This window comes from Carya illinoinensis, chromosome 6 (genome assembly GCF_018687715.1).
Source record: "Carya illinoinensis cultivar Pawnee chromosome 6, C.illinoinensisPawnee_v1, whole genome shotgun sequence".
Classification (NCBI taxonomy): Eukaryota; Viridiplantae; Streptophyta; class Magnoliopsida; order Fagales; family Juglandaceae; genus Carya; species Carya illinoinensis.
The window spans coordinates 27,387,300-27,401,950 of record NC_056757.1 but is presented as its reverse complement, the minus strand read 5'-3'; the positions used below and the strand labels follow the sequence as shown (position 1 = coordinate 27,401,950).

The following is a 14,651-nucleotide window of genomic DNA, read 5'->3' as shown; positions in this document are numbered from 1 at the left end:
ACCGGAGGAAAAGGAGAAGAGGGAAAATTCAGGTTTCAGTTGCTGATCGCGTGGGTCTGGGAATAAAAACTGCGATTTTGGGTCTAGAAGAAAGAAGAGATCGCCGCCGCCGCCGCCGTCGTCTTCGTGTGGGTGTCTCGTCCATCTCTGCTCGTCTTCGCGGGAACAAGTGGTAGATCTCGTCCATCTACTTTCGATTTTTGATTCCTCTGCATGATTTTAATTTTTACATTCCATATAAAAGATTCCTTTGCATGATTCTTGAATTCCTTAGGGTCCACCTGCCTTGCATTCTGTTTCTCTTTATCATTTGTATTTTGGATGTTTTTGTAAAGATCTGTTATATTTCGTAGTAAGTTACCAATTCCCTGTTTAATATATATAATTTACTGGTGAATATAAGTGTGGTGAGATTTTATTTTCAAGTGCTGGGAAAAGTTCCCTGAGTTCTCCCAAACTATAGAATACCTTCACTGTACCCGAAGAAGAAGTGGAAGAAACCCCATGAGCATTCCGCTCTTTCGACGAATGCAAGAAAATTAAAAATAAAATAAATGAAAGTAGAAATGGGCCAAACCCTTTGAGGTACACGAAAATAGAGTTTCAATTTGGCGAACTCCCATAATACAAAAGAGGGAGCCGGAGAACATGATTCTCTCTTGCCGTTTCGCTCAATCCATTATTTCACTGACTCTACAAAGGGTAGCAGAAATAGGAATAGTTGATAATCAAATTAAAAGAGAGCAATAATAGTTTCATGGGTTGAGCTGCAAACCTAAAAAAATCAGCTTTCTAAACATCAACATTCAACACCCCACTTCTTAGTTAGGCTTCTCCTTCCTATAGTCATCTAACTTCATCTTCAACACCCACTAAATCTTTTGAATATAGAGCCAAAACTATCATGCACAGCAAACTCTGGATGTTGGAAACTATTGAGACAGACAGCAGGTGACGACTCTAAAGTTTGTTGGAGTCATTGAGTTTCCCAGGTAGTATTGTATGAATTTGTTGAGACTTCAATTGGCCTGGGTTATTTCCATTGGGAAGAAAAAAATCTTATTTGTATAGATACTGCATAAAAATCTTATTTGTGGAGATTAAGAACTTTGAAAATTTGGGCCAACAAAGTGAAAATGTCATAGATTTTATTAAACACCTTTATCGCAGACGTGTTTTTGTGAAATAGATAAATGGTGTTTTATATTATATTATTAACAGTTTTTAAACTGTCATAATTTTGCTCTTAGCTCTCCGTTCTAAAACTGTTTTTGGGTTCAAGTTCAACATAATGAGCCATTTATAAAGCCTAAAAAGCACATGAATCAGCACACAAGATTAGATAAGATATTTGTGTGGCAAAATGAGTAGTTATTTAAGACATGTCTACATGTCCGTATGCTCCAGTTACAGGAAAAAAAGTCTATATTTCCTTGCGAGTGCTAAACTCCAATTGTCAGATTCCTTTCCAAACGGCTTCCCACCATCATTTAGGAATTTTTACATTAATCAAACACAATAGTCAGTATATTAATCCATAAATGCACATTAAATTTTTATCACTTTGAACATTTATATTTGAGTCATTGAATGTGTACACCCCCTTTTGCAATATTCCTCAAAGGTCAACTACAGAGAATTTATTTCTTTAGGAGTGAGGTAGGTCGAGAGCAGAGACTGGGCAACATTCCCGTTACCAAAACATGCCCGAAATTTTCCTGACTTTCCAATATTCTCTCTGCCTTTTCTGCTTATCTTTCAACAAAAACCCTTCCCAGAATTTATTTGATGGGTGTGGTTAGAATTTATGTCAGTCTTGTCTTATTTCTTGTTTGAATTGTTTTCTACGTTGTGTTGAATCTATTATTTTTCAGGGTATATCTGTCATCACCAAAATCCACTAGACTTTAGTGAAGCGCGTATATATAGGTCTCCTTAGGATTGTCTACATGGAAAAAGGAAAAGAACACTCATCTCCGCTAACACCATCTAGCTCAAATCTTCCAAGCGCAGTATGTTATATTATTTTAAAAATTTGTTGGAATGTGTTGAGTTGATGTTTATTGGCTGAATACATCAACCTTGTGCTTGCTAATTATCATTATTATTTTTTATGTTAGGACATACCAAAAACTGCTCCAAGTTCGACATGCATACAAGGTTGGCATGGACCAATGCCTGCATGTTCACCGGCTTTTATGCCATATCTAGATGGCAACCAACATCCAAGCAACATTCAGGTGGTGATGCAACTCCATTTGTGTCTTTTATTATTATTATTATTATTATTATTATTATTATTATTATTATTTTATAACTTTGCTTTTTCTGAAAGTTTAATTGCTTTCGTTTTGGTGTTTTAAGCAAAATTTTGGTTACCAATTTCAGTATGGGATGGGACCTCTGATACCTCTTGTCAATACAAGCTCTGCAACGAGCTCAAGAGTTCATATGGAGGATACACCCGATTGTAGGAAAACTAAAGCGTCATGTATTTCTTCTAGAGTTGATGAGGAAAGTAAAGAAGATGGACCAGAGGCACGGGAAACCCAGGATAGCAGTGCTGGGACACCTAATCATGTCCAAATGGATGGTGATGATATGATTGAAGAGCCAAAGTCGGGGATGGAGTTTGATTCTTTTGAAGAATTAATGAGCTATTACAAGCAATATGCTAAGAAATGCGGGTTTGGAGTGATGACAAAAAGGAGTGAGAGGGGAGAGGACGAGACTGTTAGATATATCACCCTTGCATGTGCCCGTGGTGGAAAGGCTCGGAATAGGACGCTGAATGTCGCCAAACCACGTCCGACAGCAAAGACGGAATGTAAGGCAAAGATTAATGCTTTAAAAGTTGAGGGAAAAGTGCGATTGACAACAGTTCATAATATCCATAATCACTGCCTCAGTCCACAGAAATCCCGTTTCTTTCGATGTAATAGAGAAGTGAGTGAGATCGTAAAAAGAGTTCTAGATACAAACGATTTGGCTAACATATGAATGAATAAGAGATTTGAATCTCTTGTTGTTGGCGCTGGTGGATTCGAGAACTTTCCGTATGTGGAAAAGTATTGTCGTAATTACATCGACAATGCAAGACATATATGACTTGGGAAAGGTGGTGCTGGAGCGCTTCGAGAGCATTTTGTTAGGATGTAGTACAAAAATCCTGGGTTTTTTACATTGATGGATTTAGATGATGACGGAAGGTTAAAAAATGTCTTCTGGGCAGACCCTCGTAGTAGGGCAGCTTACCAATATTTCGGTGATGTGGTCACATTCGATACCACATACCTGACAAATAGATATGAGATACCCTTTGCACCATTTGTCGGTGTAAACCACCATGGGCAGTCAATTCTGTTGGGAGCAGGATTGATTTCTAGTGAGGATACTAAGACCTTTGTATGGTTATTTCAGACCTGGTTACAGTGCATGGATGGTGTAGCTCCGAAAGCTATTATCACAGATCAAGACAAAGCGATGAAAAATGCAATTGCTATTGTCTTTCCAGAAAGCCGACATAGATTTTGCCTGTGGCATATATTGAAAAAAGTCCCTGAAAAGCTTGGCTCCCATAGTTCCTACAAAAGTGGATTGAAAAATGCATTGATGAAATGTGTGTATGACACCCAAACTATTGAAGAGTTTGAGAATTGTTGGGACGAGTTAATCACCACGTACAACTTACATGAGAATGCCTGGCTGCAAAGTTTATTCGCTGAGCGTGAGTATTGGGTACCGGCATTCTTGAAAGAGTTTTTTTGGGCTGGCATAAGTACAACCCAGCGGAGTGAGAGCATGAATGCCTTTTTTGACGGTTATGTGCATTCTGAAACAACTTTGAAAGAGTTTGTCGACCAATTTGATAACACGTTGAAAAAGAAAATAGAGAATGAAAATAGGGCAGACTTTAACTCATTCAACTCCACAATTCCCTGCATATCTAGATCTCCAATAGAAAAGAGATTTCAAGAATTGTACACAAATGCAAAATTTAGGGAATTTCAGCAACAACTTACTGGCATTATCGATATGGATCCAGCTTTACTTAAGAGGGATGGTGGAGTAAAGACCTATCTGGTAGAGGATGAAGTTCGTGTGGAAGAATACACTAAGCTGGTTACACATTCTGTGGACTTTAGTGAGGAAGATGCAATTGCAAAGTGTTCATGTGGGTTATTTCAAATGAGGGGGATATTATGTAGACACATTTTGGCTGTATTCAAGTGTAACGGGATAAAATCATTGCCAGATAGGTACATTTTAGACCGATGGCGGAAGGACATCAAAAGGAGATACATGTTAATCCATAGCAGTTATGACGCAGGGGGTCAGCGGGCAGATGCAAATAGATATTCAAGTTTATTGAATATCTGCTATCAGATGATTACTCATGCAGCGGGTTCAAAAGAGCATACTGAGGATGCAACTAAAAAGTTATATGAGATGATTGACTTATATCGTGATAACCAATAACCCCCGTCGATAATCTTAACGGGTTCTAATGTTGGTTGTACGACAAAGGACACAATTACGGTTGGTAGTTCAAAGCAAGTACTTAGTCTATATGTTGTGAGAGGGAAAGGCAAACCCTCATCTTTGAGGAGAGCATTTAGGGAGAAAGACATACAAAAAGTTAAAGCGAAGACGAATAAAACATCAGTTAAGGGGAAACGTAAACAGGTGCACATTTTTAATATTACATGTTTATTTATATTTTATTAATGCAAATATGCCTAATGTGTTTTGTTATTTGTTACTTGATTATTAGCGAGATGCATGAATACACTAGTCGTGGGATACTTGAAGAAATTAATTGGCCATTCAGAGATAGATATGTCCAATGTTGGTAGCGTGTAGGTATATTAACACTTATATATTTATATTTGATCAACAATATTCTCTCGTTTTCTGACGAGTATTTAATATTTATCACCAGTCTGTTCTAGACAGCTTAGCTTTTGACATCAATGGAATCTAGCTCCAAGAAACAGTGATTGTGAGTCAAGAAAGTGTAAGTTCAAATTTAAAGTATTTGAATAGTAATATCGATATCATCATTCATATTTGAATATTATTCGTTACAGATGTAATTTGGATTGGATGGATCACAACCGGCGCAATGAGATAGTTTAATTTTAATTTTTCAAAAATTATTTGCGTGCATTGAATTTAATTCATGGACACATGATAGAACACATTTTTGTGTATTGTGTATTGGAACTTCAAAAGCTATTGGAACCAATGGGTGTATTATATTGGACAATTATTTGTATTTTTGGATGGATAGCTTTTCATTTGTAGTTATTTTTCGATGGTATGAGACTTTTTTATATGTGGAAATAGGATGTTGGTTCCATAATCTCCAAAAGTTTCAGGTTGAACTTTTATAGGATGAACCATAATCTCCAAAAGATTCAGGTTGAACTTCGACTCCCTCAACTTGTTGTAATGGAGGAAAAAGTAATGCAGTCTGTGAGAGTACACAGAAAAGTTGTGGTCTTTTAAGTACAATAATGCTGGAAAAATAGGCAGTCGAGAACTTTTTTTTTTTATTTGTTTCGTGTGGAAGTCCAGAATCTCTCTCTCTCTCTCTCTCTCTCTCTCTCTCTCTCTCTCTCTCTCTCTCTCCTTTCCTCATTTTCTTTCCTCCTTTTCTTTCCTTGCAATTTGAAAAGTCTAGCACCCCGAATTGAAAAAATGGAAAAAAGAAAAAAAGAAAAAAAAAAGTTACACCAAAATTAACTATTTTGAGATGGTAATAGATACCAAAGTTAGGTGAGGTTACACTTAGAACAACAGGGGAAATACACAATTTGACTGACTAAAATTAAAGTACATACACCTATACACAATGCAATATACACAATCTGATTAACTTAAAGTACATACTATCAATGCTAGTTCTAAATCACTTACATACTACCAAGTAACATGAAACAATAATGGCAAAAGTTCAATACATCCAGAGTAACGTACGTGAACGCCTTATTTTAACTTTTTGTTCAAGAAGCACAAACTCCTTCTTCACAACCTCCTCATTTCTTGTAACACTTCAATGGAATGTTTAAATCATATGACCTATACTTTAAAAGGACTAGTCAATAATACAATTAGAGCCCTATTGAAACCTTATAAAGAGCAAGAACTTCTCATTTTCAAGTAATGTTGGATCTCATACGCCATCTACTCGTATCCTTGTCATATGGAGTATCACAATCTACTCCCTTTAAATTCCTGATATCCTCGTCGGGTTAGTCCATCGTAGGTGACACGGCTTAAGTCCCACATTTCTAATTGGGATAGGCTCTTATGTCATTGTAACGCCCCAATGGAAGGTTCTAACCATATAACCTATACTCTAAAAGAACTAGTCAATAATATAATAGGGGCCCATTTGGGACATTATAAAGAGCAAGAACTTCTTAGTTCCAAGCAATGTGGGATCCTATACACCACTTACCCTTATCCTTATCATATGAGATATCACATTTCTATTAGATAACACCATCTCTCTCTTCTCGATCTCATTCAATATCTTTCGGAGCTCAATCTTTTTCTTCTTGATATCATTGAGTAACTTATTGAGCTCTTCCTTCTTCTTTAACAATTCATTTTCCCTTACTTGAAGTTCTTCATCCAGATATTGATTACTATCTGCCTACTTGAAATACTTGCAGTATGGTAATCCCCGATCATTTTATAAATATTTAAAAAATGTTAAATGTACGTAAAGTTAAGTTGTGGGACTATGAACACATATATTAAATATTTTACAAATTAGGAACATTACCTTTGTGTTGTACTTTGGACACTCTAAAAAATGTCGTCCTGGATTTATTGCAGTATTTGAGTATCTCAATGTGGCTTCAATCTCATAGAAGCATAATGGTTGACTCAAAGTACGTTCTGCAAGGGATGGAGAAGACATTGATGATGATGACATTCTAACATAAACCACATTCAAAATGCAGCCACAAAAAATCAAACAACAGAAAAACATAATCTGAACAACAGATTATCAAATACACTCATACACCCATACACACTACAATATATATAATTTGAGCTCGCAAATCTTTGGATCTATATGAATATCTTTCAAACAAATTAAATGTTAGACAACGTGACAAGCTTGTCTTCATGAACCCATTGTGAGAATCAAAGTGAAACAAACATTATTGCAAATTGACACAAATATTGCAGTATACAATGAAAGAATCTAAACAGATTAATAATAAAATAAATATTTGCTATATGACTATCAAATACTCCCATACACATTGCAATATACATAATCTGTGCTAGTAAATCTTTGCATCTATATGAATATCTTTCAAATAGATTAAATGTTAGACAGTGTGACAAGCTTGTCTTTAGGGTTAAGAATCGACTGGTTCGGATCGGAGAAACCGACTGGACCGGTCATATTTTTACCGGACCGGACCAGCCCAATTTTCAAGAGACCGAACTCATTTGGTCTGGTCCCGATATGGAGGTTTTTCACCTTGAACCGGACGAAATGGAAATTAAAAAAAAAATATATTATTTATATAATAGTTGTATATAATTATATATGATATAAAAAATACTAATAGTCTAATATAGACTGTAATTATACTTATACAATTAATTATACTAAATCACTATAACTAATACTAATATATAGCTATACTAATAGTCTACTATTAATACTAATATACTATTATATAATTTATATAGTTATACTAATCACTATAATTAATATTATGTATAGCTATACAATATACTTATCACTATAATTAATACTTATATAGTTATACTAAATCACTGATTCACCATAAATAATATTACTAATATATAGCTATATTAATAGTCTAATGCTATTGTAATTTATATAGTTATACTAATCATAATAAGTTAATAACTAAATCATAGTATGAATGTATTATTATATTCTTTAATGTATAATTATAGTATATAGTGCTGGTGTATATTAATATATTAACATATTAAGAGTTATAGTATAAATTATAATATACTAAATCACTATAATAGTATAACTAATACTAATATAGATATACTAATAGTTTACTATACTATTATATAGTTATACTAATCACTATAATTAATACTAATATATATTATACAATATATTTATACAGTTGTATAAATATATTATACAATATATTTATATTGTTAGGCTATTATATAGTCTAAGACTCACAATTCTAATATAGGCTATATAACTATAATTAATACTAATATTTATATTAATACTAATAATGTAGAATATAGTTATACTAACTGACCGATTCAACACGACTAATATTACTAATATAATAGAACTATACTAAATTACTAATAATCTAATACTAATACTATTATATAGTTATATTAATCATAAATTTATAATAACTAAATCATTATAAGTCTATAACTATATATATTTAGTATCAATGTATTATTATATTCTTTAATGTATAACTATTAACTATAATATATAGTACTAGTATATATTAATATATTAACATATTATAAGAGTTATAGAATACTTTATAATATATCATATATGTAAAAAGTTATAATAGTATTAGTATAATTAATTTAATAAGTAATATGTTAATATTAAATTACTATAACTACATAGAGTATTAGTAATATAGTATTTAATATAATTATATAGAGTATTAGTAATAAGAGTATTATTATTATTATTTAATATAGTATTACATAGAGTATTAATAAATGTGTGAGGTTTGAAGAGATATAGTAATATTAGTATATTACATATAGTTATTAGTTATAGTATTGGTACTAGTGTATTATTAGTTATAGTAAATAAGTTAATAATTATTACTAATTTACTATATTCTAATAGACTAATAGTATTAGTGTATTACTAATATATATAATAGTATACTATATGTATATATATTAAATATATCACAATATAATTACATAAGTATTAAACAAAATACCTTTTGATTAAAACAAAGAAAGAAAAAGAAAGAAGGTTTAGGGTGGACCGAATGGACTGGACTGTCCAGAATGGGACCGGACCTGCCCCATCTTTAGGGAGTTCGGTCTAGTCCAGGGTGAAAAAATCCTAAATCGAATAGGTCCGATCTGGTCCACAAAATCCGCTGGGACAGGACAAGACCAAACTCCCCCTACTTGTCTTCATGAACCCACTGTGAGAATCCAAGTGAAACAAACACTACTCAAATTAACACAAACACTTAAACAGTGTAAGCACCCAATCAATGAGAGCATATATGGCAATCCAACTAATCCAACTAATCATTGATCCAACTATTAAATCATCTAAATAGAACAATCCAACTAATAATTGATCCAAGTATCCAATCATCTAAATAGGATAATCCAACTATGCAAAAAAAGTACTGAAAATCACCAAGGGATCAAAACTTGCATACCTGCCCCCAAATATCTTACCAGATAGAAATTTGTGTTATGATTTATGAGAAAATATTATTACAAACAGCTGCTCACAACTTACATCTCAAAAATGCATAGAGCAATTAAATAATTCACGAAGTTAATGTATGTAAACAAAAGAATTAGTCATTCATTAACTTGGAGCTTGTGTTTTCCTTATGTAAAGTTGCATGATTACTGCTTATTATACATATAAGAAGTTAGGGAACCCAAAAGCAAATGATCTTCCCAAACATATTTCATTAGAGAGAAAAAGGAAATATTTATCAAGCACACAACTACTTTTGACAATCATTGCTTCTAGATTATTCCAAATCTTTTAATTTGCAACCCATATTAATTCTCCCTCCAAGCATCCCGATATAATAAAAAGGAAACAAATTAAAGAATATGATATATATTGATGGAGGTTTGCTTGTTCTTAAGAGATTAATTAATGATGTAGACTTGGGTTTTGGGTTTTTCAACAACATGCCAAATCATATTCAAACTCAATTCCCACATTTCAACCTTTCCAAACAAATTAAGTAATGATATTCAAACTCAATTCCCACATCTGCACCAAGGAATTTTTTTCTTAAAAAAAAATTGTAAAAGTGATGGTTGTAAAATATTGGTACAAGATGCAAAATATAAAGAAATAAAAAATGAGAAAATAATTGTGAGATGAACATACCACGAAGACACCCACGAAGGACCTCTAGGCACCCACGAAGACAACCATGGGCTAGGTTAGAGATTCGGGATAAAGGGGTTAGGGTTAGGATTTCAGAGAAGGGGGAAGGAACCAGATCTTGCAAAGAGAGGAAGGGTGAGAAGGAGCAGGTGAAGGAGCAGGGGATAAGGAGAAGGGGAAATGAAAGGCTTCATGGAAGAAGAGAAGGTCTTTGTAAAGATGCTTACTCTTTGAGGACCGAGGTACAGATCTCTACCATTACGATTTCCTCCACTTTCAATCTCAAGCTCTATTTTACTTTCAAATTTTCTCCTGAGCTCTCTTGGGAAAGACGAAAGAGAAGACTTCGTGAGGATGGAGAAGACGAAGACCAAAATGAACTTTACTTCGTGGGGATGGAGAAGATGAGATACACCATTATGAATTTCAAATTACTTGTCTTTGTTTGAAACACATCAGGGGGATTGGTGTCAAAACCCCAAGGCAGGAGGCCACGGGCCATGCTTTGACTAGCACCCGCCTGGGCCAGGACAGCATGCCAGCAGCACTGTTAGCGTCTCTTGATTGCCCATAGACCGAGCCCTTGGTGAATGCTAGGCCACGGTCACCCTCCATCAGACAACGAACAGTCAGCGCGTGCACGCAAGCGAGGTTGTCACACCACGCTCACTGCACGATTAGACTGTACGCACGCCTACTGCGCTTGCACAGCGGGTACGCATGGGCTATGCGCACACATTGCGCGCATGCATGGGCCGTGCGTAGACACAAGGCCCATGCATGGCCTAAGCACCCGCGCAGCGCATGTATGCACGCCCACATTGGAATTGACGATGCGGCTGCCCAGCAGGCCCACACATGCTAGCATGCCGCTCAACGCCCTGGCCTTGGTTGGGGCCTTGCTGATCAACACCCAGGCCCCACTGGCATGGGCCATGCAGCAGCCTGACATGCTCAAGCCCACCACTATCCAACCCAGCGACTCACCAATGACGCCTAGCCCACACAACCTGGGCCACACATACAAGGACCATAGACCAGCCAAGGCTAGCCCGGCAGGCCAACCTGAAGACCCACTCGCACAAGCATGCAGCCTATGCTGTGAGTCATTCTGGCCACCCATAGACCACTGACAGCATGAGGCCTTCACTAGGAGGCGTGGACCTAGAACCATTTTCCTTTGTAATCATTTTATTTTCTTTCTAGTATAAGTTAGGCACTAGGCCATCAGTTATGTTTATCTTTAAACATTTGGACGAATTTGGTTTGTAAGCCTCATAGACACATTGGTGCTTTGTCAATTAGGCTCCATTGGGTGCAATCCGTGAATCCCAAAGGAGAAGGCTGACCCTGTTCAATTCATGAATCAAGGTAACCTATTCATTTCATTGTTTTCCATTGATTAATGCATTGTTGAGGTATTTCAGTATTTTGAATTGTGTCTATTGCATCGCATTCGCATTTGCTTGCTGATCATTTTGAACTGTTCGAGTGGGGCATCGCGTAAGGCAGCCACGAGTTGCCATTGAAGGGCATCTGGTCTGCACTAGGCCACCCTGGTTGAATCTGGAGCAAGGTCAGGGACAAGCTGACAGTTACCACCCACCAGCCAAGCCACACGCCCAGCCCTTGCTACCTGTCTAGCCATAACCGCTCCCCTAGTTTGTAAGGAGTAACCAACCATCCCTTAAACCGCTCAGCCATCACCCACTCGGTCAACCTACTAAAACCACCCCTAACCACATGTGCTTCATCATCAGAAGACACATGTTCATGACTTGGTCAACCCTCAAGCAAGCGACACATGTGCTTGACTTGGTTAGCCCACCATCAGGAGACACCTGTGTGCCTGACTTGGTCAGCCACCAGCAGGAGCCACATGTGCTTGACTTGGTCAGCCAGCCACTTAACCGCCTGATCCCACTCAAACCGTTTTAGTCCATTCAGCTACTGTACATGCATGCATGCACGCCCAGTCACTAGAATCACGCCCACCATCAGCCACTGAACAATCATACGAACTCAGCCAACACCACCCATAACCATCATGGTCAAGCAAGTGGCAGTTCACATCGGTCATCAAGGAGCAAGAAGGGGCGCGGCAGCTTGGTGTCTAGGATCTCGACCAAGGACCCTATAACCAATTTGGTGCTTTCATTGAGAGCAACCATGTACTTGAAGGTTCAAGAGAGGTTCTCACTTCTCTGTTGAGGTAGGCAACCCATCACTCATCTTTGTGATTTTGTTTGGGGAGGATCCCGACGTTGCTTCATTTTTCTTTTCTGTTGTTATTGTTGCATTGTGAAGTTCAGGGGTTGTGGTAGAGGAAGGAGTAGATAGGTTTGGAGCGGTTGCCACGCTAGAACGTGAACAACCCAAGGTTGGACTCAATTTGGACTCAATTTGTGGTTGGGGTCGGTCACTCTTGAAGATGAAGGACCCAAGGTTGGAACCACGAACCTGCACCATCAGCCCGTTTTTCATCCCTTGTGACTAACAGTTTGCAAGCCTAAACCATCTGTGTGGGTCAGTTTGCAAGCCACTCAACCGTGATATAATATTAAGAGTGAATCAACATGCAAGAGAGACAATATGTGAAGGAGCCCACGGGCATTTCTAATAGAGCCCGACTAGAAGTTCTAGATGATCACACCAACAAGATTACTTCAATTCTTGACGGTGTCACCAACAACTTAGCCGAGCTGCGTGTGGCCATGAAGACCTCTAATAAGGATAACCAGAGGGCCATGAAAAATATAAGGAGAGAGATGAACACAACATTGGAGCGGCTAGAGAGGAGACTAGCTGAGAACCGTCCTAGGACACCACCTCATGGGGCCGATGCCTATGCTGATGGACTGGAAGCCAGTGTGATCGAGTCCATGCATGCGGCCCCAAGGCAAGATTTGAGGCATGGTGGTCGTGTAGAGAACTGCCAGAGTTACCATGAGAGGTGGATTCCGAATGAATTCTTTGAGAGAGAGGAGCCATTGGCTAACTATCCGGTTAGAGCCCTAGTATTCACCATGAGCACCACGAATTTGAGCATGAGCAAGGTTTTGAGGAGCCTTACCAGCTTGAACAACCCAGGGCATGGAGAAGACAACTAGGTCCTGGCTATCATGGGCCACAATTTGAGAGGGACGACTATGAAGATAGAAGGGAAAACTGGCATCAGGATTGGGGACCCAAGCAGCCTAAGGTCGACTTCTCGAAGTATAGCGGTGGTGACCCCTATGAGTGGTTAGATAAGGTCCACCACTATTTTCTGACTTATGATATCCCACGCCATGAGAGGGTGTCGATAGTCTGCTTTTATCATGAAGGTAGGGTTGGAAAATGGTGGCGTTGGATAAGGGACCAGTACGACAAGGATCACATGAGACTGGAGTGGACATCCTTTGAGAAGGAGCTCCTCAGTCAGTTCGGGCCATCACCAGTTGTCAATCACCATGGGCAGCTAGCCAAGCTAAGGCACCTCTGGTTAGGGGCTGGTCGGAGGAAGCCTTGATAGGCATGTTCATCAATGGTTTGAGACCTTGGCTTGCCAAGGAAATCAAACTTAGACAGCCCACAAGGCTACCTGAGGTGATGAAGATGACTGAAATTTTTGAGGAAAGCCATTCTAGTGAGCGGCGCCCAACCAAAGACATGAGGAGCAAGTCTTTCAAGACTGTGCAAACCAAGGTCTCTTGGAAGGGAAGGGACACATCAGCCACCACCTCTAAACAGAGATATGAGATCAAGAAGCTATCTAGTGAAGAGGTGCAAGAGTGCATCAATAGGGGCTATGTTTTAAGTGCGGAGACAAATGGGGCCCCGGTTACAAGTGCAAGGCAGCTCAGGTCTTGTTTATGTTTGAGGACGAGTCAAGTGATTATGAGTCGGAAGGCAGCCAAGAAGAAGCCTGCCAGGAGGAGGAAACCGAATATGGTGGCACACTAGAGGAGGCTGAGCTATCATTGAATGCCATGGCTGGCATTTCTAAGCCCACGTCCATGAGGTTGATGGCATGGGTGGGCAAGCATGAAGTGACTTTGCTGGTAGATAGCAGCTCCACTCACAACTTCATTAATTCCAGCATTGTGGGCAAGGTTGGACTTAAACTGAGCTCTATTTCACCATTTGAAGTAAAGGTAGCAAGTGGAGAAAAGCTGCAATGTGAGGCTCTCACCATGAAGTGAAGATGAATGTTCAGGGGGTCTGGATTATGGCAGGCTTGCATGTGCTGCCCTTGGTCGGCCTTGACTTAGTCTTGGGGAATGCTTGGCTGAAGAGCCTTGGTAGGGTCGTCCATGACTATCACAACATGACGATGAAGTTTAAACTTGGCTCTAAAAAGCGACTGTGGACAGCCATTGCCAGTAAGGAGATCAAATCATGCGAAACTATTATGTTTGAGAAGCTTTGCAAAGCAAAGGCGGGGCACATTGCTTCTCCATAGTAGTGGCCAGAGAGGATGTATTGAGGCAAGTCGAGAACAAGGGTCAGGAGATCACCCATGATGAATTAGAGCTACTACCTAAGGAGG

General features: G+C 38.1%; 1 protein-coding gene across 13 annotated transcripts; it reads left to right on the top strand.

Moving 5' to 3' along the window:
• The first annotated feature begins 19 nt into the window (after positions 1-19).
• LOC122313048 (protein FAR1-RELATED SEQUENCE 5-like) lies at positions 20-5,346 on the top strand. 13 transcript variants are annotated; one of them, XR_006243273.1, is made up of 7 exons: positions 24-172; positions 1,875-2,012; positions 2,121-2,240; positions 2,389-4,686; positions 4,775-4,859; positions 4,943-5,017; positions 5,091-5,346. XR_006243273.1 is itself a non-coding variant. In XM_043127759.1 (4 exons), the coding sequence occupies exons 2-4, from the start codon at positions 1,950-1,952 to the stop codon at positions 2,998-3,000; spliced, it is 795 nt and encodes a 264-aa protein (XP_042983693.1). In that variant the 5' UTR covers positions 22-172; positions 1,875-1,949; the 3' UTR covers positions 3,001-5,346. The 13 variants fall into 13 exon arrangements, 3 of the variants coding, with proteins under 3 accessions (XP_042983692.1, XP_042983693.1, XP_042983691.1); XR_006243274.1 differs by having other exon boundaries at positions 4,775-4,863; positions 4,943-5,346; XR_006243271.1 differs by having other exon boundaries at positions 2,389-4,859; positions 4,943-5,002.
• The last annotated feature ends 9,305 nt before the right edge of the window (positions 5,347-14,651 follow it).